The sequence below is a fragment of the Sporothrix brasiliensis genome (genome assembly GCF_000820605.1).
Source record: "Sporothrix brasiliensis 5110 chromosome Unknown Cont22, whole genome shotgun sequence".
Classification (NCBI taxonomy): domain Eukaryota; kingdom Fungi; phylum Ascomycota; class Sordariomycetes; order Ophiostomatales; family Ophiostomataceae; genus Sporothrix; species Sporothrix brasiliensis.
This window is the reverse complement of record NW_024467141.1, coordinates 1,665,743-1,688,981: the sequence shown is the minus strand read 5'-3', so window position 1 is coordinate 1,688,981 and position 23,239 is coordinate 1,665,743. Positions and strand designations below refer to the sequence as shown.

Below are 23,239 nucleotides of genomic sequence, written 5' to 3'. Positions count from 1 at the left end.
CACACTTGAATTGCATCGTGACGTACAGAGCCACATCAGCCTTTGCATCATCGCCACATTGGAACATCCTCGACGTGAGACCGACAAGCGGTCTATTCTTTTCTCGTCCCTCCCTCTTCCTCCTCTGCTCAACCTACCGGCACAATGAGTGCAATCCTCTCCGCCGACGACCTCAACGACTTCATTACGCCCGGCGTTGCCTGCATCAAGCCCGTCGAGACCCTTCCCACCGTTCCGGAGCCGCAGCCGGCGTCGGCGTCGCTCGAGCACGAGGTCTTTCGTGACGATGGCCCGACCAACGGCGCCGCCGCAGGGCCCGCCCAGATCTCGCTGACCGACTGCCTCGCCTGCTCGGGCTGTGTCACGTCCGCCGAGGCCGTCCTCGTCAGCTTGCAGAGCCACGCCGAAGTGCTGCGCGCCCTTGATGCCGCGCCGGGCCTGCAAATCGCCTCCTCTTCATCGCCCACCGCGGTTCACGGCCTCGACGACCCAGCGGGGCCTCTCGTCTACGTCGCTAGCGTCTCCCCGCAGACCCGCGCCAACTTGGCAGCCACCTGCGGGCCCGGCGTGACCGAGCAGCAGGCCGGCTACATGCTGGAGCACCTGCTGTCTGGGCCCGGTGGTCTGCGGTCGGGCGGTGCGTACAACAACGGCTTTACATGGGTGGTGGACACGAACGCGGCGCGGGACGCCACGCTTGTATTGGGCGCCGACGAGGTGCTGGCGCAGCAGAGCGCTGGCACAGCAGGAGGCGCGGCCCGCCCGCTGCTGACGGCGTCGTGTCCCGGCTGGGTCTGCTACGCGGAAAAGACACATCCACACGTGCTCGGCCACCTCTCCAAGGTCAAGTCGCCGCAGGCACTGACGGGCACGCTGCTCAAGACGACGCTGAGCCGCACCCTGGGCATTCCGGTCGACCGCATCTGGCACGTGGCCGTCATGCCGTGCTTTGACAAGAAACTGGAGGCGAGCCGCGAAGAGCTCATGGACGGCGCATGGGACGAACGTGCGAGCCACAAGGGCTCCAAGGGCATTCGCGACGTGGACTGTGTGATTACGAGCAAAGAGGTATTGATGCTGGCCGAATCGCGCGGCATTGATTTCTTTAGTCTACCAAAAACAAGCCCACCGGCGGGCGGCAACAACAGCGGCCGTGGCCGAATTCCCTTCCCCGACCCCGTGCTTGACCAGTTTCTCTTCAGTTCCTCCTCGTCGCCTACCTCCCAAAAACGCCGCCACCCGCCGGCGGCGGCAGGCAGCTCTGGCGGCAACCTCCACTTTATCCTGCAGTCGGTGCTCGCCCAGAACCCGGGCGCGACGCTGCAGACGACCCGCGGCCGCAATGTCGACGTCGTCGAGTACGCCATCACAGCAGCCGGTGCCGACCCCACAACCGGCGCACCGCCGCTGTTCAAAGCTGCGCGCTATTACGGGTTCCGCAACATCCAAAACCTGGTGCGCCGGCTGCGGCCCGCACGCCCCTCGCGGCTGCCCGGCGGTCGGCCGATTGGCAGCGCACGCCGCGGTGGTGCAAGCGGTGCGGGGGCGGAGCTGGATTTCGCGTACGTCGAGGTCATGGCCTGCCCTGGCGGCTGCACCAACGGCGGCGGACAGATCAAGGTGGATGACGACGTCGTTGTGGCGCGGAAGCGGCAGGCAAATGGCCTCTCCACCGAAGAGGACAGCAGCGAGCCCGCCCCCAAGCCGGTCCCGCTGGAGCAAAAGGCATGGCTAGCCGAGATCGACGAGGCATACTTTTCAGACGAGGAGGAGGCCGCAGAGGCCGATGCCGTCACAGCGAACGACCTTGTCGACGGCATTAGCCCCTCGTACGTGCGCTCGGTGCTGGCACACTGGGCGAAGATCACGGGCATTGACCTAGCCAAGCTCGCCTACACCACGTACCGTGAGGTGGTCAGCGACGTCGGCAAGTCGACTGCACCCGGCAGCAAGAAAAAGGGCGGCGATGCCTCGGAGCACGTCGTCCAGCTGGCTGGCAAGATTGGTGGTGGGTGGTAGTAGAATGTGAATGAGTGATGGCTTAATGGTTTTTGTTTTGTCTTGCGTGGCATGCATAGCTTGGCGTTTTATGTTTCTGTTTTGGTATACACGATTTGGCCAAAGAGGAGGCAAAAAAAGAGAGGATATGATACCCAAAATTGAGATCCTGCATTACTTTTAATCACTTCGTTTAGACCCTCTCGCTATGCCTGGGTGGTGTGTTCAATCGCTCTGTAGACCGCCTCGCCGAGCAAACCCAAAGCCGCCACGGCCGCTGCTATCGGGACCTCGTGGTGCGCGGACCACAAACTCTTCCTCGCGCGGTGTGCCCGTCCGGCTCGGATACGGTGAACCGGTCACATCGCTGCCGCTGCCACTGCCCGTACCGCCTGCATGCTGGTGGTGGCCCTGGCCGCCCAAACGCCTCTGGCTCTGTGGTTTTGGAGAGTAGTTTGGATCGTAGAGCTCCCGTGTTCCAGGCGGTGTTGCCGAAGGTGAAGAAGAGAATGGTGCTGTGTTTTGCGTCGAAGCTGCGCCGTTTTGGTAGTTCTGGCCGACTTGGTGCTGCTGCTGCTGCTGCTGCTGCTGTTGTTGTTGCTGTTGCTGTTGCTGTGGTTGCCGCCTAATGAAGCTGTTGTCGTGCTGCTGGTGATGGCCCCGGCCGTTGCCTTCCCCTGATCTGTCTCCGCGGTAGGCACCGCCTTGGCCTCGGCCACGTCCCTTGCCTCGGTATCCACCAGATTGTTGTGCGTGAGGTGGTGTATGGCTCCCACCATTGTTGCCTCCAGACGACCGTGGCGCGGGTGATGTTTGCCGCGATGATGCCAAAGACCCTGGGGTAGATGTGCTGTTGTTGCTGTTATTGGCGGTGGTGTTGATGCTGTTGCTGTTGCTGTGGCTGTCCTTATTGCTATCTTTATTGCTGCTTGCCGGGAGCGGCTCGCCAAAGATCTTGGCACGCGCCTCGTCGTACTTCCGCTGCTTAGCCTCTCTCTCACGCTGTTGCCGCTGCCGTATCTGTTCCGGCGTTTCTTTGTTACGTTGGGCCGCCGCAGCTGCCTCGGCCTCAGCCTCGCCTGCGTCATCTCGAACAGTCAGCTCCTCGATGCCTGTCACAGGGTCGCGCCGCCGAATCATCCGTGGAGCCGGTTTTCGGCTCAGGACCGTCATCTGCGGCCGAAATGCCGAGGCCGCAGGCAGGATTGTGGGCGCACTGGCTCCACTGTTGTTGCTGCTGCCGTAAAGCAGGGCACCGCCGCCGGGCGCAGCTCCAGCCGACAAAAAGTGAAACTCCTCCGGATTGTCGCTAGAACGTTAGCAACAACGTAACCTTTGTGTTCTCCGCTGCAAACCGCTGCAAAACATCAAGGAAACAATACATACGCCGAGTTCCACAGCCGCCGGTTGTCCTCCTCGTGCTTCGCCAACCGCTCAGCGCGGGTCATTTCGGCAGTTCCTTCGCCTGACGCAGCTGCCGCGCCCCTTGGTGGACCAGATGGACCACCGGCACCATCCTTGACAAAGAGTTTCTTCGCCTGCTGCGCGTTCTCTTTGGCCATCGCTTTGTCGGCTTGTGCTTCCCAGTCGTCGTCCCAGGCACTGGGGACGCCTGTATTCTTGGCCATCGTCAGGTGCGGGGTGAATCGGACCGCAGGGTAGAATGAGTATCGTGCCCGTACGCCACAGCGTGAGTGTGGTTGTTTTCCAAAATCAAAGTCGTTGGTCTCGGTCGTTCGTCATGGCCATGTTCGATTCTTGGTGGAGGGAGCGAAATTCTTTAGAACTTGTAAATTTCCCATTTTCAATGGCCGGTCTTGCCATTTTAGCGGCATGGCAAGCACCTGTGCCGCCCGCAAGCTGCGGAGGGCGCCTTCCTTCCATTCCTGCTCAATTGGGTGTGTGATGCGTCCGATTGGCCAGCCAAGCTGACTACAACGGCCCCACTTCTTAAGCCTCAGATTCCTTATGTCGTACAGACGACAACATAAAGAAGGCAGGCACGTCTCTCAGCACAACGTCACAGCAAACAACGAAGGGTCAAAATACAAGCCACAATTAACGCAGACAATCAATCGACGGCAGAGCTCTTTCATAGCCTGGTTCGTTTTCCTACTGGTGGATACTGCAACACAGAAGGACATATGTCACTGACTTGCAACAACCAGTGACGCACGAGTCTCGATTCATCAAACTGGCTTCTTCCCCGCTCACTCCAACTTCAAGGACGATGGACCAGGACGTCACCATGACCGGCGCGCAGCCGTCTTCTTCTGCTGCGCCAGGAACGGCACAGGCTGATCCAGCCAACGGCGCGGCAAACCCCTTAGCTACGTGGAACACCCCCAAGCACCGCGAAGAGGTCGAGGCATACAAGCAACGACTCACCGATCAAGGCTTCAACGCATGTACGATCATCTTACCGCCCATCCGCGCCTTCTCCCCTAAGTTAATATGTACTGACCTCTATTAGCCGACTATGGCGACCCTCTGACGACAGTGCGGCCCTTGGAAAAAATCTATAGCCGGCCGTTTCCCGAGGGCGCAGAGGCACGCATGCGGGCGCTAATTGAGAAGAAGTAGACGGTGATCGGTTAGGAACGACTATTCCTGGGGATTATGGACTCACTGATGGTCTGTATTTTGACGAAGCATGATTCCATTGTTCTCATCATTCTTTTATGTTTGTAACACTCTATTTTCCGTTCGAAACGATTGATATACGGCGCGAAAACGCGGCACTCCAAAATACGGAAGTCGTGCAAACCAACCGGCCGAAAGCTTCTACTTAGTAGTTCCCAATTATGTGATAACGGCCGGGACAGTATGTTTTTACCGAAATAATGCCATGGCGTCGCAAATAATCGTAGGTGTACAGGTTGTTTACTTTTTTTCCTTTGCTGCAACTCGTATTGCTCCGGTTATACCATAAAGCAACCGTCGACTTTCGTCAACAAACGCCTCTACCTAATCATGGTTGTCTTGGGAACATGTCCCAACCTCTGAACCAATATAAAGCTGCCAAAAGGACTCTTTTCATCTCCACAAAACGAAAATATCGATGAAAGTCTCGCCTTCCAAAACGAAGCGGCGATCAACTATCCTCCGGAGAAAACCCGCAGCATCGCTACCCGCCAAAACTGCATCACCAGCTCACAACCGCGGAATGAAGCCGAACATTAGCTCCAATATGGGCCAGACGATATACGTTGGCCTCGCAAGGCCTGGCAAGGCCCAAGCGGATCCCTGCAGTGGCACATCCGAGACTGATACATCAGCGTCCGATGTCCACCGTGCCCAGATTGCTACCATCGGCTCCTGGCGTACCAAGTGGACTGCCTCAGCGGAGAGGCGGCGGCAGAGATGGTTGGATCGGCAGAAGCAGAACGAAATCGAAAAGAGACATAAAATACAATATGTGATCCGACGCAAGGCGTATTTGACTCGGCTCTACCAGACGCGCGCCGACCTGGGCATGGACAACATGCGGGAAACCGGCGAGCCCTTTATGCGGTACCTTGCCCGCACCTACATGTCCGATCTGCGCCTACGGGCCGTCCGCCACCACCTCCGTCATCAGGTGATGACGCCAGCCGACTATGCGGAAATGATGATCTGGTACCGGCGTGCCCAAAAGGAGTGTGGCAAGTCGGCGACCGCCCAGATGAAGAAGCAGAAGAAATAGAAGGAGGACAAGAGGCAGAGAAGACGAAAATTTGGGTGGGACAAGCACGCATTCACTACACAGCAATATTCACTTTTTTTCTTTTTTTTAAAAAAAAAAAAAAAAAAAACCGTTGGGGTGGGGGGGGACTTGGATTCCTTTCCTATTCACTACCAAACATAGATTGCTTTTGGGACTTTTCTACGTCAGCCCCCTATTTCACTCAGGTGTGCCAACCTGTATCGATTTGATTTGTGAATAATTGACATCGCATACGATGGATGTATCAAGTCCCTTGCAAATGATGACAAACACTATGAACGTCTTTTCCGTGAAGCCATTGCAATATGCTCAAAACTATATAAAAAAAAAGGGCAAGGAATGGCGAAAACAAGATATTATATTTATTTTATAACCCACCTTCTACATTTGACATGTGACTAACTTTGAACGTGTGCGGTACGATGTTTATTAACTACGAAAAGCCTTCCGGCCGGCGACGGCTCATAGACCCTTTGAAATCATATGGGAGAGGGTGCTGTTACGGTGGCCGGAGGCCGACCGGTGTCATTACCTGTACCTGTACTTGTACATTCGTCGGATAACAAGATGCTACACAAGAGCTGGGAGACCAAGTTCAATATCAACTGGAGTACGAAGGGAACGAGAGACGTGCGACTTTTGACATGGGAATCCGCATTCTCTGGTGTGTTTATTTTCTGACTGAGAAACCGTGCATGCAGGCAGAGAAAATAAACCGGATGGAGGGCCAGAGGTGACACATGGCAAAACACCAATCAAGACCAGTTTGTTTGCAGACCTACAAGAGAGAAACACATATGAAGATGGTACACTAATATGGCTAGTTTATTTCCTGGATATCAAATATGGGCAGAGAACTAGACATTCACGGGCAATGGTGGCGTGCATGACCACCCCGAAATATGGAAATTACCGGGATACGTTGTCGACAATGTGCCTCTTCCTTTCAGTGAGAATCACGACCGCCCAAACTTCACATTTATTGCTTGCGGCAAATATACGCAGTGTCTGCTATTCGCCTTGCGTGTTTGGAAAGAAGGAACGACTTTTAAAAATAAAAGAGGATGGGGCTGGTGGGAAGCGGAGGGAAGGGATCCCGAAAGGTGGTGTGTATGACGGGAAAGGAGCGAGAGGGAGAGAAGCCGGTACGACCATCGCTCATCCCACCCACGAACACACAGACACCTACATCGGAGGACAGCCAGGTGATTGGGCCGCGACATGTGCGCGGAACGAACGCGGACTTAGGAGGAAGGGAAAGTAACCCTCTTTCTATGATTTACGATGCAGAGGGATATTTGTCCACTCGCGCGTCAGCCTGTACGTCTTTTCTCGCAAACAAGATTCGTTTCTGGTCTTATCTATTTGCGGCCCGAAACAGAGAACGTGAAAATCTCCCGAGCAGGAGAAATAGATCCATAAATAGCCCCAAAGTAGCAGAGATCGAGGCTGATGCATGGAGCTTGTTGCAAAGCAAGGAGGAATGTGAGAAAACCCAGATATGGGACCAAGGCTCTTTGCAGGCCGCGGTCCACGCGTGCCATACCGCGCCGTGCTGCCGGAAAGAGCGACCAACGGAACTGGACGAGACGCAACCATTGCCGGGAGCATTTTCTGCATGTGACTTGTCAAAGGGGCTCTCATTTTGTCCATTTTGTCAGTTGTTGTTTAACGATGAAGCACTCTCCATGCGAGTGACCGCCGAGTTTTGGCCTCATCATATTCATCTACACATACAACTCCCATCTTGAATCTGGAAAGTTCCCTTTCTACTCATCAATCCTAGTTCTATGCCGTCCACTCTTCAAAACCCCCTAACGGTCTAGACCGGAGCACTAATACGACGCTAAGACATGGCAACTTTCGGCAACGAATATAGCGGGATATCACGAACCCAAGCGCGGCTGCCACATTTAGCACCAAACAGGTTCTCACACAACCTTTCTTTACCCAAAAACAACTTCAAGACGGCACAATTTGGAGGAATAGAAAGCGAAAGGATCGGAATGGATTTTGCTGTTTTTCAGTACCGTATCCGACTCCGAAAGAGCGCCTTTTTTTTTTGGCCACGCGTGTCGCTCTTTCTTCCACCGTAGTGCCTTCTCTAGGAAAAAAACCTGCCGGGACGCCATAAAAACCAAAAATGGAAAGTGCCCTACACAATTTGCGGAACGGTCTGAAGCTCCATCGCCAAAATAAGGAAGTGCCCAGCAAGTTCGTCCATGGGCCGATTCTTTCCCTGCCACTCGCCAGATACGTCTAGGCAGGCGCTGTATATCGATGCCCCCACCTCGACGATGTAATGGATGGAGAAGTGGCGAGTGGGCGGAGGAGGGGAAGGAGCAGGTCGGGTGCACCCCGCCGAGTCTGCCTGTCATCTGCATGGGAGGCGAAGTGCATCCCCAAGAAACAACAGTGGGTTGGTCAACGTTACGTCGAGGGCAGTGGGCGATGGGTGAACGTGCAGTCGACCAGGCGCAGAAGGCCAGCGCACAGGCAATAATACCACGTAGGATACGGAGTAATATGGGCTGTAATTCGTAATACGTCCAGGCTTTGTGACAAGCAGGTTATGGTGGTTATCGTACGCAGTTGCAACTGCCCCGCCACGCTTTTTCGCCTTTCGCCTTGCGGAGCGCGTCGACGCCAAAAGCAGCACGAGCAAGAACGCATACGACTGTCGCCATTGCCTTCTACAGCACCGTCCCAGCCCTGCTGCTGTATGCAAAACTAAACGTACCCGCTGAGATGCTCTTGCCTCATTTTATCATTGTTGACCCCTCTTTCCTTCTTTTGCTTCGTTCCCTTATCTAGGTTTTTTCTCTTGCTGTTCTGCTCGCATATCGGTTGCCACCTTTCTTTTCTTCTCCACGAGGAAACGACTTACCACGACGACAAGACGACGACAACAAACTACGCCGCGCAATCCTCAAACGTCCACCTGGAGGATAGAACTCGAACCGAATCTCGCCTGCCCGAGTCAACAAAGAATTACTCCGTGGCCTAAGGTCGACCACGCCCTTGGCTCCGTTTGGTTTGATCGCCATCAACACGAAGCCAACAGCCTTGTCGAAAGCGGTACGACGAGACTCCAGCATCCGATCGAGACACCCTAGATTCTAGATCAGAACCCAACCCCGGGTCAGGCCGCCTGGGGAAAGAGAAATCAGACGAAACAAGCCCGGCCATTTCACGAGCATTTAAAACACAATCAACAAGTTAGACTGCGGCGGCCACACCAGCGAAACGGCTGGAGAGAGACGGAACGTCTGGCATCCTTTCGCCCCATCTGCATCAAAATGACGGGTGCTACAGTGGGCGCCCACGGCGCAGAACACGGCGTTGTCCAAAACAACATCCATGGCGTCCCGCATGGCCCGCATGGCATCAACAACCACAGCCACGACCTGCTGAGACGGGCCACCCAGGCCGTGATGTCGTCGAGGTATGTGTTTTTTTTTTTTTTTTCCAGTTTGGGACCGCTCGTCTCGCCGTTCCCGTTCTTCGTATTGCCCCTTTATTTTGCTATCCCCTAAACCCCGCCCCTGTTGTAACGGAACACGAGAAACCCAAAAGCATCCATCCGCTCTTGTGACCAGAGGCCGGGGCCGTCTACATTATGTCCAGGCCTACATTTCGTTTTGTGTCGTGGGGCGTGTGCGTCTGCGGTCGAGTGAACAAGTGGAACCGCACGCCACCGCGGTTGTCCATATACCAGCATTGCGTTATCCGATGTCTGTTGCGTCGTCTATCGTCCGTCTCTCTGTCACCATTGGGATGCCGTGACGTGTATTTGCCGTTTGCCTCTTGGATCATGTGAGCCGTGGTTATGTCTCTTTTACCTCATGCAAGCTGTGGTCATATGATTATGTTGTGCCTCTCCCATTTTTTTCGTTTTTTTTTTTTTTTTTTTTTTTTTTTTTTTTGTTCTCAACACGCCACTGCGCCCTGTTACCCAGTATTACGATTCATTGTTGGTCGTATTGCCAATTGGGATTGCGAAAGTTGGAGATTTTGCGGGACTCGCTTTTTTTATGGGTCGCAGGCGAGTAAAGTGGTAAAGTGCCGTCCCATGTCCCATGTCGCCCCATGTGAATCGGAAAGGCGCAAGTAGTTGCTCACGCCTGCCTGCCTTTTGTCTCGATTTTTTTGCCTTGTACAACAATCGGCGACTGCAATCCCTCCGTCTTTCAGCCATGCTTAAGTCTGTCATAATCCACCCCAATCCCATGTATCCGGCCACATGGCCTGTGTCAGGTTTGACGGGCTGGTGGGAAAAGCGGGCGTTGCGGAATTGGCTGACTGGATGGAGCTGGTTGTCCACTCTCAGCAGCACGGCCGGGGGCTTCCCACATGAGGATGCGTCAAGCATTTCATGGATCAGATGTGACGCCCGCTCAAGCCATACTCCGTATGTCGCAGACCAGTCCAGGCAGAAAGGGGCAAGGGCCAGACAGAGATGGAAGCACCAAGCAAGCCACAGGGAGAAGCGAAAGAACCCCAGAAGAGAGACGAGGCCGAAGGGAGGCGTCGAGATGCAGGCGAGGGTGCACAGCTTCATCAGCTTCATCAGCTTCATCAGCTTCAGCTTGCCCAGCCAGGCCTCTGCTCCATCCAACAAGCTCTGCCTTTTTGATAGATATTGGTTGTTTTGTTTGTGTTCTTTCCCCATTCGACTGCCTTGCTTTGTCCTCATTGCCTTGACTTGCACACAAATTTCAAACTCGACTGTCTCTCCGCTCCGTTGTCGCTTCGCGTCATAGACAGTCGTCCGCAGAACGCCCCTCCTCTTAGTAGCTCGACGAGCCAAGGGCCCACTTGCGTCTTTTCCGTGGGAACCTTACTCCTCACGCCAGTGGCCACCAGCTGTGATTACAGCACCCTTCGTTCCTTCCCCAATCACTTCTGCTTTGCCCTTCGGGTGCTCCACTAGGCTCAGCCCAGATCCCAAGCGGGCACTTTTCGATAACCGCTAAAAAAATCCCTTGTCTGAGCGAATCGCGATTTCCGCCCAAGGGGGCAGACGCGGCACACTAATACATGTTGCCCGTATTTGAACCTTTGGTGTTTCTGGGCGCTGCTCTTTCCTTTGTTAGCGGCCGCCACGATACACAGTCGTCGAGCCGAAGTGGAAGGAAAGAGCTACCTCTCCAAGCGTGCAAATCACACCCCGAACCTTGTATCCGTCCTCTGCACCTTCCTTTGCCTGCGCTTGCCCTTTCCACCCAACACCCGTCGTCCTCCACCCAATTCTTAGTCGTCATTTTTGTCGCCGTTTTTTGCCCCTCCTTGACTCGGCCACTCCTTCCCAACCGAGCTATTTTTCATTTGTATTCCCGTTTTTTTCCCTCCTATTATTTCACGTCTTTTGCGTTCCCGGCCTGCCTCCTCTTTCCCTATTTCTCTGTTATTCATCTTGTTCTGGTCCATTCTGCCCATTCTTTGCATCCTGGGGCATTTCTGGCCGTTCTCGATATTTTTCACCTCGTCATCATTTCCCGTGTCGGCCACTTTGACCTTGACATCGTTTCTTTCCCTTCCTCACACGCCTCGCGAACCTTATTTCAACGGACGAGCATCTTTCGATGACTACTACATAGGCACGCGCTGCTGTGTGCCTATACTTTTGTCCTTTGACCTTTTTTTTTTCTCTTTTTCTTTCTTTCTTTGTATTCCCTCTATATTCCCCAGTTCTTTGTATCACCCATTTCTCTTTCTCGTTCCGTTTCTCTATTTTTGCACTTTCCGACCTGTACCTGCTGCCCAACATGACTCCAACGAATGGAATTGACGAATCCAGCAGGTCTGCTGCGGCCGACGACGACGGCACGGATCAGATCGGCTCAGACACTCCCCGCTCCGGTGTGGCTACACCGCAACCGGACCTCCACGACAAACGTTTGCCAGGCATCATGAGCTACTTCAATCAGGTTCGTCCTGCATCTTTTAAACGCCTGCTCTCAGGCAACTTCACTCTACCCTCGAGACCTTCCTCTGCCTTTTCCAACACCCCCAGCACTGCCAGCACTGCCAGCACTGCCAGCACAAGCACTGCCAATTTTGCAATTCCTGCAACCACCCCCAACACTACCTCCACACCTGCATCTGCCTATGCGCCGAAAGCCGCCGAAGATGTCTTGCCGAGCATGACGCCGTCACAAACACAGCCGCAACGACCACCATCGCCGACGGCAAATCTGCCACAACCAGAGGATTCGATTACAATTTCAATAGTGACAGCAGCACCGTCCGAGTCTCGGCCACGGCCATCACTTTCCAAGACCGCCAGCGCCAGTTACTCCCGCAATACCGAGACATCCCCCTTAATACCGGCCGACGCCATGACACAGCAACATTCGAAAACCGGACTTGAAGAGAGCCAGAGCAAGAGCCACAGCGAAAGCTGGCAACTTGACGAACCGCATCCAGAACCGTTGCCAAATCCGCCGCCATTACAGCAACCACAGCCGCCACGAGAACAAACGGCGCCCACCGGAGACGAGTCTCTGCCTTCAGAAAGCTTAGCAGCAGCCGCACATTCATCGTTGCACCCATATCCGACACCGCCAGCGTCCATACGAGGCGCAGTCGGGACTGGAAGCGGTGGTAGCGGGGGAGGAGCGGCAGGGGTAGCAAAGGAAGGCACAGAAGCAGTCTCTACCAAAAACGGCGCCGGGGCACTGGGTGCTGCGGGCAGCACCATTTCCAATCCGTGGGACGTCCCGTGGACTTTTCGTAGCCACAAGAAAAGCGTGTCCGATGTGCTCGAGGCGCGTGGCCGGCAGGAGTCTTCGTCGTCTACTACACCTTTGACCGGCGTTGTCACACCGTCCAGTGTGCTTGCTCATCACTTTTCTATCCCTTCTATTCCGTCCCTTGCTACTCCTTCCTCCACCTCCACCTCCTCCAATACCCCCGCGTCTACCCGCTCTCCCTCCGTGACCCCAGGCGGTCCGCGTGCCTCCACGGCGCCGGATACGCCAGCGGCTGTTGGATCGCCAGTGGCCGACGCGTCTGCGCCCGCTGCTGTCTTGCGTTCCGCGTCTGTGAGCCAACTGAAAAAGCTAACAATGACACGTTTGAAGAGCGGTCAGTCCACACCGACACGGTCGTTATCTGCTGCTCAGTCTCACGCTACCGAGTCTCAAGCCAGCCCGGCGCCCACGTCTGTCAACGAGAGTACAGCAACAACCATGAGCCGAGATGGTGACGATAGCAGCCGGAGCCGCGCCGCCTCTATTACTCCGACCTCGCAAGGTGCCCAAGCACCCGCACCCAAGGGCAAGCTCACAATTAAAATCACTGAGGCACGGGGTCTTCGGCGGACACGCGACCCGTATGTTGTTGCTGTGTTCCAGCGCAGCGAGCTGATTTCTGGCGGCCCCCGCTCCCCCGATGACGGCGAGGACGCGGTGCTCCCCGGTGTGGCGATTAGTAGCATCCCCATCCAGCGCCAAGCAAGCGATAGTGGCCGCCCCATGGCGATTCCTATGCGGAGCCGGCAGAGCAGCAACACAAGCATCACAGACTATGGCGCTTTCCGAAACCGTACCGTGCGGCGGTCGCTCACAAACCCCAAATGGGACGCAGAAGCTGTTTTGTAGGTGCCCTCCATCCGTTCTTCTTGTTTTGTTTCACTAGAAATACTTACCATTTTATGCTAGTGATGTTGTCGACTCCAACATGCTGGTTGATATCTCCGTTTACGATCATGCGCAAACTGGCGAGGAATTCCTGGGCCACGTTGACTTCCAGGCCAACAGCTCGGAGAAGGAAGGTCCTGTCCGCGGCTGGTTCCCTCTGCGCGGTCACGCTGATACCATTGCCGAAAACACACCCACCGGCGAAGTGTATGTCGAAGCTTTCTACCAGCGGACCGAGCGCAAGCACTACGGACCGGACGACTTTGAGATCCTGCGTTTGATCGGCAAAGGCACGTTTGGTCAAGTGTACCAGGTTCGCAAGAAGGACACCCACCGGATCTATGCGATGAAGGTACTCTCCAAGAAAAAGATTGTACAGAAGAAGGAGGTTGCCCACACCGTCGGTGAGCGGAACATTCTTGTCCGTACTGCGACGTCGGACTCGCCATTTATCGTCGGTCTCAAGTTCTCGTTCCAGACGCCATCTGACCTGTACCTGGTCACCGACTATATGTCCGGCGGTGAGCTCTTCTGGCACTTGCAAAAGGAGGGACGTTTCGAGGAGGGCCGTGCCAAGTTCTACATTGCGGAGCTGATTCTGGCAATCGAGCATCTACACAACAACAACATCGTGTACCGTGATCTTAAGCCGGAGAACATTCTGCTGGACGCCAATGGCCACATTGCCCTGTGCGACTTTGGGCTGTCGAAGGCCAACCTGACCAAGAACGACACCACCAACACCTTCTGCGGAACGACCGAGTACCTTGCACCGGAAGTCCTGCTGGACGAGGCCGGCTACACGAAGATGGTCGATTTTTGGTCGTTGGGTGTGCTCGTGTTCGAAATGTGTTGTGGATGGAGCCCTTTCTATGCCGAGGATACGCAGCAAATGTACAAGAACATTGCTTTTGGCAAGGTCCGGTTCCCGAAGGACACTCTCTCGGCAGAGGGCCGGAGTTTCGTCAAGGGCTTGCTGAACCGCAACCCAAAACACCGTCTTGGTGCCACCAAAGATGCCGCCGAATTGATGGAGCACCCCTTCTTCCGGGACATCGACTGGGACGCACTGTCGAAGAAGCTGATCACGCCGCCTTTCAAGCCGAAATTGAAGTCGGACACGGATGTGTCGTACTTTGACCCCATCTTTACCGACGCCATGGACAAGAGCGGCTCTCTTAACGAGCGCGCCGCTGCTCTGGCCCGTGGTATCGCCACATCCACCCCGCTGTCGCCGTCGATGCAGGCGAACTTCCAGGGCTTCACGTTTGTGGATGAGAGCGCTCTAGAAGACAACATGAGGGGCCGTCCGTCGTACAACAATGACGATTTTGACGATGACATGCACGATGCTGGCAACTCGTACCACAATTCACATGGTGGTCACAAGGACGACGAGTGGGACGATATCAACGACATCGATCCGAGAAATGCTAACCGCATGAGCGGCATCGTTCGGACAACAAACGACGAACACATGTTTGGGGATACTCACTTTGACATGTAGTCATATCTCGCAACCTATCAGACCAGTCTATTTCCATGCTCCATTACACCGTCTATGCTCTATGAAACCAACTCTCACTAATGTGTCCATACTGCTCTTTTTGGGTATTGCCGCCTTTTACTGCCGCCTAATATCTACCACCCTCCCGATCACCAGCCCTCAAAAATCCTACAAAAAAAGAAGAAAAATGTCTTTTGTCGAAATAATAACCCGACATCCATATATTGCCCCTCACCTTCTTTTTCTTTTCTCTTTTTTCTATATGACGACATTTTACGTGGCCACTTATCTTTCTATTTTCCAATTACCGCCCATTGATCGCTACATGGTCTTTGGCTCGAATTGTATTTCGGTATTGCATTTACGGATGGGGATAGGCGGACGTCTTCTACTTTTTTACTTTTACTGTACATGTGTCTTTACTTTCCTCGATCCATATATCTGCAGTACTGTGCATTATACACATACACACAAAGAGGGGGGCATCTTCGGAGACGAAACCATCTTGATTTTTTTTGAAAAAAAAACCAAATGCAAAAACCGGCCCGGGTTGGCGGTCCAATGGCGTTTTTATGGGGGCTTAGGGTTGGGTGGTTAGGATCATAATTTATCGACATAATTTACTTGTGGTTGGCCTTGTCCTTTCTGCTTATTTATATTTCCGAGTAATTACTGTCCTCATTTTCCCCTAGCTCACATTACTGTCTAATTGATTTGTCCTTTGCTTGGCCTAGTCTGTCTTTCGTGTCTTCTTCGGTGCAGTTCCTGTTTGTTTTGTGTCGAAATAGTGTTTGCTATGAAGTACCTTTTCTTCGGGTAGTGATGAGGAAGCCATGCGTTGCGGAAGAAGCAAAATTGAAAGGAGAATGATGGTGAGAGGGATAAAGACACGATAGGGAATATGTCTGGTTAATAATGATAGGAACATACTGATGCATAGATGATCACAGGTAACTTGATATTAGGCATTGAGAGTCTAGTCAATGAATTATTTATATTAGCACGACAATATCTTCCTGCGTTTATTTAAATAATACGACGATTCACCATTCCGTGTTGGCGACGTTCAAGTTCTTGATCTCTCAGATTCGAAGATGTGTAGGTACACAGCCCAGCCTGAATTGAGTACATATAAAGTGAGTAAGAACAAAAAATGCTTTCAGGAGATGAGCAGAGTGTAGAGAGATTGGCACTGATGTCGAATTAACGAAAATGCTTAATTTTTTTAGACGGAGAATACCACAGCGTCGGGTTTCTTTACAAAATCACATTCATCGTAGGATCATCATCACATCAACCGCTAGTCAAATGGTAAACGAACAAGTGTAAAGTAAAAAAATGATAAAATTTATACACGGGGGCGTTTCTTTCTGCGCTATGACTTTTATGATTATTCTTCGCGTCGTCTTTGTTTTCAAATGTGCTTGCGTCAGATGCCAACCACCCACCATTCTAATTCTCACACAAAAAAGGCCCGTGAATACACATGTCCTTTTTAGTTCCTCATTCTTCTCCTCCTCCTCGCAAACCGTTCCTGAAATTTATCAAAGAGTATCCTAGGTCCGGTCTCGTTGTGTTTGTTTTTTATAAGTTTGGTTGTTTCGAATGTGCCCATAGATGAAGAAAGAGCGCGGTATTGTTGATTATCTCTCACAAAAAACTTAGAGAGTTGGTAAGTTGAGGGGGTAGGCGGAAACGATCCTTTTTTCTTCGTTCTGGCTCAAGCAAGAGAATGTGGCTTGGCTAAAGGGCAGGCAATGGAGACAAGACGGACGCTTTAGTGGTGGGCGTCATCCTCGTCCTCCTCCTCGACGAGCCAGTCCTCAACGGGAGCGGCCGATGCCTCGCCGTCAGCGGCGACCTCCTGGCCCTCGACCTCAACGGCCATCGACTCGTACTCCTGCAGGCTGCTGGCGAGGTCGGCCTCCTCAGGCGACCGCGGGGCGCTGGGCAAGGAGAAGGTGGAGACCTGGCCCTGGGCGTCCTCCGGCTTGACGGCGGGGACCTTGTAGGCCTTGAGCTCCTTCAGATAGAGCTCCTGGACAAAGTCGGCTGGAAGGGAAGATAAGAGTTAGCAGAGGCTAGGAACCGCGTGTACCTTTGGTATTGAGCTGCAAGAGTGCTTACCACGACGAGAGACTGTGGGAACAATGAACGTCCGCATTTGAGTGGTCATCGCTGTCCGCGTAACGGCAGCAAATGCCCGGCGGGGCTGCAGAAAGACTATCGTCAGCATGACCGTCCCTGCGACGAGTGCATATTCCCATCACTGTTTCCTAGAAAGCATGCCAATCCAACTTTTACAACCGCATCGTCTTCTTGATTCGCTGCCTCCGTCGCTTCCGTCGTTCCCGTCGACTGCTGTCGGCACGCTTGGTCGAACGCATTTCGCTCAGGTGGCTTTTCCTCGAATCTTGAGCGTTGTCGTCCGTTCCTTAGCAGGTTACCCGAAGCTCAAGGCGCTCGTGCCGTTTCGAACATTCGAGATGAGTTGTCGGAGGCGGGTGTGTGTGCTCCATTGTCAATGGCAACAAAAACGTGGCTGCTCACCCTTTTGCTCGGAAGCTCGGAGAAAGCGAACCAGTCCAGTAAATCGCAACCACTTCCATTTCCCCAGTCCAAAATCAACTCCAATCCGATGCGCGATTTCGTTTCCTCGACTCGCAAAACTCGTTGTCTTCGCGATTGTTGGTGTCTTTCGTGTCATCGTGTCGTGATGTCGTCGTGTCGTCGTGCCGTCGTGGTTGCGTAATCGAAGAGGGGGAAACCGGCAAGCCGAAACAGAAGAGCGATTTTTACCTCCGCCAGGAAAAGAGAAGCAGAAAAACTTACCGCAACGCGAGCCAGAGACTGAAGCATGGTGAATATGCTGTGAGAAAAGAAGAAAGCGAAAAGGCGAAAAGAAAAACTCGACAAGTTTGATGCCGAGAAGTGTCGTCGGGGGGTGTGGGGGGTGGTGAGGTAAGTCGGTGAGGTAGAGCGAAGAAGTTAAAAGTTGGTGATTTGATTTGATTCTTTGCTCGGAATCCTTGGGGCAAAGAGAGGAGAATGGGTGAGCGGGAAAAAAGGCGTTAGGGAAAAGCAGGAATTGGGGACTGGCTGGGTCGGGAAAGCGAGGTGAAAAAAACTGGCACCGCGCGCAAGCCACTCTTTCTGCGAGGGGCCCCAGCCTCAGTTTTGGCCAGTTTCTGGGTGGTTGATTTTATCTCCTCGTAAAAGCTGTTAGCTGGCTCCACAATTCGGCTATTCCAATGTCCAACCACAGTTTTCTGTGAATGCTCGTGATGTGTCACGTGGTGTTTTTATTCAAAACAGCGAGACGCTATTGACGTCGACGTATCCTCACGTCCTTGCTTTACAACACTTCTGCAACCCTTTTGCATGTTGACCTGACGCGCAGTATAATCCCAAAATCTTCGTTTGCAATGTACATAAAATATATATGTGACTCTAGAGGTGCACAAAATTAAAGGGTATCGTTCCCGAGTACCCCCATCGCCTTCTCGAGTTACAAATCATGGCGTATACCACCCGCCTTTCAGTCTGCACTGATATTATCAAGCATACCTTTGCTCCTCTCTCCTCATGCGATTCCGGTAGCCGCCATTTCTGTCCTCATTTGGCCGTCTAGCTGCGTTTGGCTGCTGCGCACGCATTGGCGGCAGCGATGGCGACACGGACGTGCCGTTGTTGTCAGCACTGCTCGCATGGGAGTAGTGGGTACTGCTCTCATTCCTAGCGGCTGCTGGACCCTTGTTCCGCCAATCGTTTTGTTGCTGCGGCGCCGGCTGCTGGTAGTCACCGTCCGGGTGGTAGGCCATATCCGGCTCGGGTCCTTCATAGCGACGGCCATTGCCAGAGACAGGCACACCGCGGTCGACGTTCTTGGCGCGTGAAGGCGCCAAAACGAACGAACCGACACCCTTTGCAGCCACATACGCGAGGAAAATGACCCCGGCCGCCACCGAGTAGCCAATCATAACGGACTTGGATGCCATCGCCAGCTGCAAACCTAACCCGCCGTTGACGATGCCCATAATCATAAGAATACGGCCTAGCCAGATGTGAATGTGGCCCACAACGCCCCGGCCCTGGTTCTTGGTAAAGTGGCGGTGGTGCAGCAAGCCCAGCATTGGCTGGAATGCCATTGTAGCAACAACAACGGCCCCGAGGACCGTATGGGGGCGCGCTTCGCTGACATGCAACTAGGAGAGTAGAAAAGAATCAGTACGCATTTTTCAGGATGGGAAAAGGTCACAGCATTAAAACTCACCAGTCCTCTCTGCTGGGCTGCAATGATACCCAGGGCAAAGCCAGCCCACATCAAAAGGTAGGCAATACCCTGCCAGGCGCCGTGCAACAACCACTTCCCCAAGAGCGGCATGAGCGCCGAACCCAACGGATAGAGCACGACCATGACCAGGGCCATGATGACAGCATGCGCAGTCAAGATCGCGGCGCTAGGGGCAGACGACGAGACCTCCGTGGCGCCATTGTTGGAGGAGGAGCCACCACCACTGTTCCCGCCTCCGTTTCCACTGCCCGTCCCACCACCCGTTCCACTACCCGAGCCACTACCCGAGCCGCTACCACTACCGCTACCGCTTCCAGTGCCACTGCCACTTCCGCCGCTGCTCGAAGAAACAAACGGGTTGCTGTCGCTGTTGATGGTGGCCTTTGTCAAGTCCAACTTGTACTGGGCTGTGTTGTCATGCACGGTGAGGGCAGCGTTTTTGTTTGTTGTGGCCAGGGAGCTGCCAGCGCGCCAGGCGCCTATCCATGGCGCATTGGTACTCGTGACGGACAGTTGCCCACTGGAGCCCCATGATTCACAGTTAGAGCACATGACGTTGGCGGTCATAGTGTTACCAGATACGCCGCTGCCGGCTAGCAGGGTGAGTTTTGCAGCATTGCTGCTCGTGTCCTGTGATGGCGGTGTGTGAAATGTGCCGGCACGGGGCGAGATCGTAACGTTGCCCTTGCCGTCCTGGTACATGACAAACATGTTGGAGCCGGACATCATAGTGCCTGTACCAAGGGCGACCCACTGGTACGACGTTGGCGCGGAGATGCTAAAGTAGATGTTACCAGTCCCCTTACTGGCTGTCGATTCCGGTATGCCAATGCCATAGCAGACGTTTGTGGCCCCGGAAGGGCAGTATGTAGTGACTGCTTGAGCACCGGCGACTAGGGCTAAATTTAATAGTTAGTTTGCTGTTTTGACTTGTATCTATCGTATCTGTATCCAATGTGGACGACTTCATTATTTTGTTCCACTTACAAAGAAGCGCAACCAGAGCCGAGCGACGTCTTAAATGTGTCTGACTCGTCATTGTGTATGTTTCCCCGCGTGTCTTTGGTCTTGTGTGTATCCGAGTATGTGACGCGGTTGCTGGTGTTTGGTACTTTTGGACGGGCGTGAAGGACAAAAAGATGAGGAACACGTCCAGGTGAAATGCGTGTGATGAATTTTCAAGGAGCTGCCGTGTTTAAATACAACTTATGTGCTCGTCTTTTGGCACCACTAAATCGTCCAGTAGCGAGCGCGAGATAAGAGACCCTGGGAAACCAAAGGAATGATGAGAGAAACACAACACACTGTGTATGCGCAACTGCAAGTCTGGTTTGTGTTTCGTGGGAACGCTTGTGTTTGTGTCTGTTTGTGTGTATATGTGCGTTCTTGTAAGGTCAAATGCTGTGTTTATAAAGTAAACAGATCGAGCACCTAAGAAACCGAGTTGTTATGTCGTAGGCTCTGAAGGAAATAAATATGCACGAAGGGAGAATTCGCTGTCGACCGGCAATGAGAAAGGAGGGACAGTTAATTAAACGGTAAAAGTGACCGATGTTGTTTTGGCGTATTACCCAGTAGGCGTGCAAGGAGATTGAGAGATGGCCAAATCAAAATCACATATCCGGGACGGCTGGTAGGTTAGCAATGGTCAGCATGAAAGAATTTCCTGCAGAATCACAGGAGGGAGACAAAGAGTTGTTATAATAACAAGGAAAGATGGGGGACAAGTTGAGCGGAGAAAACAAGACATTATTGAAGCCACAAAAGCTGGACAAGGGTCAAGACAAGGGTCAATGTACCAACCAGATGTGAATTATGAATAAGCCGTCAAACTGGTGCAGCTCAACGTCTGTGTACCCGCCGGGATAACAAGAGGAGCCGAGCACAATGATACCGCGCGTTATGTGTGCAGTGCCATTCCGTGTGCCAGGATGGGCTCTCTGTGCGTAAGGCTATCTGAAAACGGACAAACAAGAACAGCCGGTCCAGCACCAGGCCGATCAGTCTCCGGGACCACGGCACTCCTGGTCGTCTTTTCGTCGAGCGATTAGCGAGTGGGATACAATGTGCAAGATGCAAAGAGGCGCTACGGACGGGCGTTGCCCCCAAAGGCGCGAGATTGTAACAAGGGCCGAAGTCTTACGGCGGTCGTGTTGTCGTATTTTTAGAGATCTCTCGGTGGTCCGGATTGCAAAGGAAGATGGTCAATCAGTTGCAGATGACGTCCTGCAGAGTGAGGAATTTTTTCAACTTGGGCCGAGCAAGTGACGACAGATACTGGGCGGTTTCGTGGTACGTTCCGTCGGCTGAAAGGCGTGCGAGATAGTGAGAAGGACGCAAAGACAGTAATACAACTGTGTTGCGTAGCCTGTACCAGAGGAAATAGTCAAGAGGGCAGGATTCGAGATTCTGTTTCAACGGCATGCGTGGTGCTTGCACTCTTGATCTGCCAAGAAGGTATAATGCTGCAACGTGAGCAATATCAGTAGCATAAAAACAATGGCCGATGTTGATCAAAACGCGCGTCCTCGCCTCTGTATGGCGTCGTTCCATCAACGAGGAATGCAGGCGAAAGGAGCGGACAGGATGACGAGATTGTCCGCGACACAAATGAAATCTGCAGTGCTCGGCGCGGAGTGGCGCATTGCACAGGCACGCAGGTATGCGGTGCGGGACATTCCCAATCACAGGACATAAAATAGGAGGACGAATTAGAAGAGAGAGGGAGGAGAGAAGAGAGAGACCAAAACACTACAACAACGGCGTCAGACTGATAACGAGTTGTCTCGGAAAGAAATGGATCTGCCACTTTGAGCGTCTCCTTCTGCAAACGTCATGTTTTTATTTTTGGTGACCTTCTTAACAAAGGCAACAACGATTGACAGAAGGATACAGAAAAGGGGTTGGGATGAAACAAAGGAAGGAGGAACAAAGGAATATGGAAGGCACGATGCAAGTTGGAACTAACAATGTTTACAAGAAGGTGCGCACAAAGAGAAAAGGAGAAGGCGCCAATGGCGTCCATTGGCTTGTTTGGGTCTAAGCGCAATACGTCTAAACGCTTTCGACTTACAAGGGAAGGGCAACCCTGACTACCATTACTCCGAATCTGCATGTTGCAAAAAGTGAACAGGAGTGCTTGTCACTCTACGACGCGCCGCCAAAACGTTAGCAGTCGCAACGCGCCGATACGCTAGATAAGGGATGTCGTTTATCGAACTGGCCTGGCCAGACCGCCACCGGGAGAGCCCATCGTGAAACTGTGGGACCGTGGGAGAGGAGTGAGATGGGGTTGCATTTATTGACTTGGCCGCCGTGGGCTTGAGGCTTGGCTATCTGAGCAAGGCCTGTCTGTACGAAGTATTGCGAGAAACAAAAAGAGGAAAACTGTGAGTTGAAAATGACGGTATTTTCGGGCGTCTACGTTGCAGTCGAGCGACAGAGATCCACAAGAAGACGGAAGACTACGACATTCATTAATGATCTTCTAGATACGGAGGCTGGATAGATGGCCCGCGCCGGTGACAAAGGGTAGAAGGCAGCATGAAGGGTCGAGGAGAGAGACCCGGTGCGGACAGACTCATGAGGCCGCACGGCTGACGGGCGATCGCCAAGCGCCACTGAGCAATGGGGTTGCTCCGGACGGACGCCAAAGCGAGAAATTAGCACGAAGACGACAGGAAATCCTCCGTGCGGCGTGTTCCACCAACGCGATTTTGGGTGGATTTCTTGGTTTCGGATGAGGCGAAGCAACGGGCGACGACCAGGAAGAATGAAGCAGAAGGTGACCAGCCTTGGTGTGTCACGAGGTCAAATTACTCCCCCATTCTGGGCATCTTGTCCGAATCACAGCTAGTCAGCGAGGGAAAGGAGCAGTCACAGACAAAACGGAAATAACCAAAACCACGAAAAACACGAAAGCAATACGCCGCCAACATACAACGCTGCGTGAGAGAGGACTGGTTTCAGGAGAGACAATACGGAGTTCAGCCGCTTCCACTTCGCGGCCAAAAATAGGGATTGCGAAACGCCTCATTTAGTCAGCCTCTACTGAACACATTCCGTGCGTTAATACGTTCTGACCAATGCCT

At 53.3% G+C, this 23,239-nt stretch overlaps 8 protein-coding genes across 8 annotated transcripts; 5 read left to right on the top strand and 3 right to left on the bottom strand.

The window, feature by feature from the left end:
* Positions 1 to 144: 144 nt before the first annotated feature.
* On the top strand, positions 145 to 2,019 carry SPBR_08298 (uncharacterized protein; the record flags this gene model as incomplete). Its single annotated transcript, XM_040766536.1, has 1 exon — positions 145 to 2,019. The coding sequence occupies one exon, from the start codon at positions 145 to 147 to the stop codon at positions 2,017 to 2,019; it is 1,875 nt and encodes a 624-aa protein (XP_040614757.1).
* Positions 2,020 to 2,223: 204 nt separating this feature from the next.
* On the bottom strand, positions 2,224 to 3,626 carry SPBR_08448 (uncharacterized protein; the record flags this gene model as incomplete). Its single annotated transcript, XM_040766686.1, has 2 exons — positions 2,224 to 3,307; positions 3,385 to 3,626. 2 exons carry the CDS (start codon positions 3,624 to 3,626, stop codon positions 2,224 to 2,226), a joined length of 1,326 nt encoding a protein of 441 aa, XP_040614756.1.
* Positions 3,627 to 4,228: 602 nt separating this feature from the next.
* Positions 4,229 to 4,581, top strand: SPBR_08757 (uncharacterized protein; the record flags this gene model as incomplete). Its single annotated transcript, XM_040766995.1, has 2 exons — positions 4,229 to 4,406; positions 4,472 to 4,581. The coding sequence occupies 2 exons, from the start codon at positions 4,229 to 4,231 to the stop codon at positions 4,579 to 4,581; spliced, it is 288 nt and encodes a 95-aa protein (XP_040614755.1).
* Positions 4,582 to 5,164: 583 nt separating this feature from the next.
* On the top strand, positions 5,165 to 5,683 carry SPBR_08731 (uncharacterized protein; the record flags this gene model as incomplete). The annotated part of the gene is made up of 1 exon (XM_040766969.1): positions 5,165 to 5,683. The coding sequence occupies one exon, from the start codon at positions 5,165 to 5,167 to the stop codon at positions 5,681 to 5,683; it is 519 nt and encodes a 172-aa protein (XP_040614754.1).
* Positions 5,684 to 11,472: 5,789 nt separating this feature from the next.
* Positions 11,473 to 13,308, top strand: SPBR_08309 (uncharacterized protein; the record flags this gene model as incomplete). The annotated part of the gene is made up of 3 exons (XM_040766547.1): positions 11,473 to 12,538; positions 12,653 to 12,750; positions 12,832 to 13,308. The coding sequence occupies 3 exons, from the start codon at positions 11,473 to 11,475 to the stop codon at positions 13,306 to 13,308; spliced, it is 1,641 nt and encodes a 546-aa protein (XP_040614753.1).
* A 79-nt stretch (positions 13,309 to 13,387) lies between these two features.
* Positions 13,388 to 14,854, top strand: SPBR_08428 (uncharacterized protein; the record flags this gene model as incomplete). Its single annotated transcript, XM_040766666.1, has 1 exon — positions 13,388 to 14,854. The coding sequence occupies one exon, from the start codon at positions 13,388 to 13,390 to the stop codon at positions 14,852 to 14,854; it is 1,467 nt and encodes a 488-aa protein (XP_040614752.1).
* A 1,777-nt stretch (positions 14,855 to 16,631) lies between these two features.
* SPBR_08742 (F-type H+-transporting ATPase subunit h) lies at positions 16,632 to 17,090 on the bottom strand (the record flags this gene model as incomplete). The annotated part of the gene is made up of 2 exons (XM_040766980.1): positions 16,632 to 16,906; positions 16,982 to 17,090. The coding sequence occupies 2 exons, from the start codon at positions 17,088 to 17,090 to the stop codon at positions 16,632 to 16,634; spliced, it is 384 nt and encodes a 127-aa protein (XP_040614751.1).
* A 1,321-nt stretch (positions 17,091 to 18,411) lies between these two features.
* On the bottom strand, positions 18,412 to 20,187 carry SPBR_08324 (uncharacterized protein; the record flags this gene model as incomplete). Its single annotated transcript, XM_040766562.1, has 3 exons — positions 18,412 to 19,059; positions 19,128 to 20,047; positions 20,136 to 20,187. 3 exons carry the CDS (start codon positions 20,185 to 20,187, stop codon positions 18,412 to 18,414), a joined length of 1,620 nt encoding a protein of 539 aa, XP_040614750.1.
* Between the last annotated feature and the right edge of the window lie 3,052 nt (positions 20,188 to 23,239).